The sequence below is a fragment of the Echinococcus granulosus genome (assembly GCF_000524195.1).
Source record: "Echinococcus granulosus chromosome Unknown EG_S00238, whole genome shotgun sequence".
Classification (NCBI taxonomy): domain Eukaryota; kingdom Metazoa; phylum Platyhelminthes; class Cestoda; order Cyclophyllidea; family Taeniidae; genus Echinococcus; species Echinococcus granulosus.
In genome coordinates, this window is record NW_020170618.1 from 23,154 (window position 1) to 26,028 (window position 2,875).

A 2,875-nucleotide genomic window follows, 5' to 3' on the forward strand; every position below is an offset into this window, starting at 1 on the left:
ATTCAGCAAAGGGATAAATCAAGCTCAAGTAGGCAAAATATGCATTTAAACTGCGTGTAGGGATGTAAGTTATTTTGATCTATGGAATAAATGTATCCACAACCGTGAATGGAGAGATTGAGCAGCTTGCGAGAAAGCATTCAACTACCAGTACCAGGCATGAAACTGTTTGTTTACCTGAGTGTGTGAATGTGCTTTTGACGAATGGTGTGGGGGTCAATATTGTGCGACTTCCGAGCTCCGCAGTTTCGGTGCACGTGTCAGCCAATCCATTGGCTGAAAGCGGATATGAGCGCGCGCACATTTGCTGGCGTAGTGTGATAAGAAAGCTTACACCTGCTGCAAAATGCGTAAGCCTTTATTAATAAGAAGAGGGCTTAACGATGGAAAAAGAAATTAAATACATGAATAATATAGAGAAAAATAAGACGGCTAAGAATGAAAATGGGGTGAAGATGATACGTAATTAGGCAAAAAGGCGAAACACAAAACAAAGCAAATTAGACTAAAGGAAATGAACATAAATAGGAACAATAAATGCAAAAAATAGATAAGAAAAGCAAAAGGAAACATGGCCATATAATAGGGGAAAAAAGGCAAAGGCCTGAAGAATAAAAATCGCTACATTAGACGATGAAGGCAAACCGACGCCTTGGACCACTTGGCCACGCTACTAACCACTCTAAGCCTCATCGCGCGCCACCACCTCCGTGTGCTCGCCACGTTTTATGCCAATGGCTTTCTACTTTTTCCACGCACCTGCAACACCACTGCACCGCGTACACCAGACCTTACTTCTCACAGTGGTTCCAATGCACACCACCCATCACCGCTTCAGTGCAGTATACTGCATAATGCGCGATTTGTGCCGCAAAAGACGCGTTCGCCCTCGTGTGGGCTCGAACCACTAACCTTTCGCTCAATAGCCGAAAGCGCTAACTGATTGCGCTATGAAGGCTACATCGCTGCACGCTACACTGCATTGCTATTTGCAAGCCTCCTTCCTATCCTCATTCTCACCTCAATACTATATCCCAACGGCCATCATCTTCTTATCACTAAGCCGTGTCCATGCCCATAGACGCAGTATGAGCATGCGGTTGCAGGTGAACAGGGTAGTGAGGGTAAGGAAACAGTAGAGTCGCTTGGTACTGCTTTGAGAGCACTGAGGCAGCGCGATCAACGCTACACATGTTGGAGAGCAGCCAATGGCTTGCCACCTTAATCTCATGCCCTAATCAGGCAGAATGGAAGCAGACAATACATGAGCATGCGCAAGGCCATCCTAGCGGCATAATTGACTGCTAGCAAGGTGGCATGCAATAATCAAGCATGCAACAGGTTTAGAAGTATGGCTGAGGGCAGTGGCAATAGACTACATGGCAGAGGTGGCATTTGAACCCACGCCCATTCAGACCAAAGCCTTAAACCGGCACCTTATACCGCTTGGCTAGAGGTATTCCACTGCGCAAATTGGAGGGATCTATTCATTTTCCAAAGCTATAGAGCTTTTGGCGCAATTTACTAGCCTTCAGTGGGAACAACTTCACAACAGACGCAATTCCATGGTAATGAAGGGACCGAGATGTGTCGGTTTCATTAATCCTCTAGCAGTTAGTTTGCAGAGATACGGACGTCTGCATTGGATTGGCCTTTCCTCCACAACACACAGGATATGGTAATCAGCCAGAAGAGATGAAAAGTGTCATCGTCTTTTCAAGTTAGTTTCACTCGCTAGCAGCTTAGCGCCTCCCACCGCTCCTGACAATGAACTGCTCTCAGCTGAAGTCGTGAGCTTGCCTGTGTGCCCAAGCGGGTGATAACCAATAAGCAAGGAGGGCAGAAGAGACTTTCCCACCAATTGGTAGCTCGATCGGTCGATTTCTTGACATGAATGAGTCAGATACACGGCTATAACAACAACAACAACACAACAACTACTTTTCCAATGCTCCTTCATCTGCAATACTCGCCTGCATCTACCAGCACCCTATAAGTTAGAAAAGCACAGCTCAAAACACGGTTAAACATAACAGAATAAAGTAGCAAGTGCACTGTTGGCTTCCCATGCTGGCGCGATGATATCCAATTCCATTAGGTTAACTAGTGGGAAAATAAGTCCCATTTTGAATCTACTGCATCATTACAGCATTTACGTCACCTTGAGCTGTTACTAAGCAAAAACACGCAGAATAGCTTGAGAAAATTGTCTAACATAATTTATGCGGTCAGTTAATGCTCGCGTTACAAGCTTCCAGCCTAAAAATCCTAATATACATTGTTAATGGCATGGTTTACTGGGATCTGTTATCGAACTCTTTAGACCAATGCAATCTATTTCATCTTGTCGACTAATCAATAATGACGCAGGAGCCGTGTTATTACGAGGCTGTCAACAAAACACTCTCTATTGCAAGTCTACCTGGCAAAGTGGCCTACCAAAACCTCCATAGATTGCAGATTGGAATAAATCCACTTCTGACAGTCAAGACTATGATAAAAACATAAAATACCGGACTAGAACGTCCCTCCAAGTAAGTCTTTTCGATTCGGTATTTATATTCTTCCGGTGAGCGCACTTCAACATGGCGGAATGGCATCAAGTCTCAGTGATGGTGACTAGAATTCACTGAATGACATCTGTGGAATAGATATGCTCATTCCAGTTCAGTCCTTCCTAAAAGAATTGGACTGGATTTGCTGTTGTTCGTATGCCCTTATAAGAGAAGGTTAAACGCAAGCCATGAATGAAAGAAGGGAGCCGAATATGCATTGACGTTGCAGCTAGAAGGGATTCCGGTCCTACAAACGAAGACCTCGATACTCAGGTATATCTAGGTAGTTTTTGTGTGTGCACAGCTCCAGTAATGCATTC

The 2,875-nt window shown here is 44.5% G+C and overlaps 1 protein-coding gene across 1 annotated transcript in view; it reads left to right on the plus strand. All coding sequences in view use genetic code 11, as the record gives it.

Moving 5' to 3' along the window:
* Positions 1-383: 383 nt before the first annotated feature.
* EGR_10591 (hypothetical protein) overlaps positions 384-2,875 on the plus strand; it is a gene marked incomplete at both ends in the record, with an annotated part of 4,013 nt that continues 1,521 nt past the window's right edge. The window contains one exon of the mRNA XM_024499840.1: positions 384-449. Coding sequence (XP_024345745.1) covers positions 384-449 — 66 coding nt within the window. The remainder of the gene's footprint in view (positions 450-2,875) is intronic.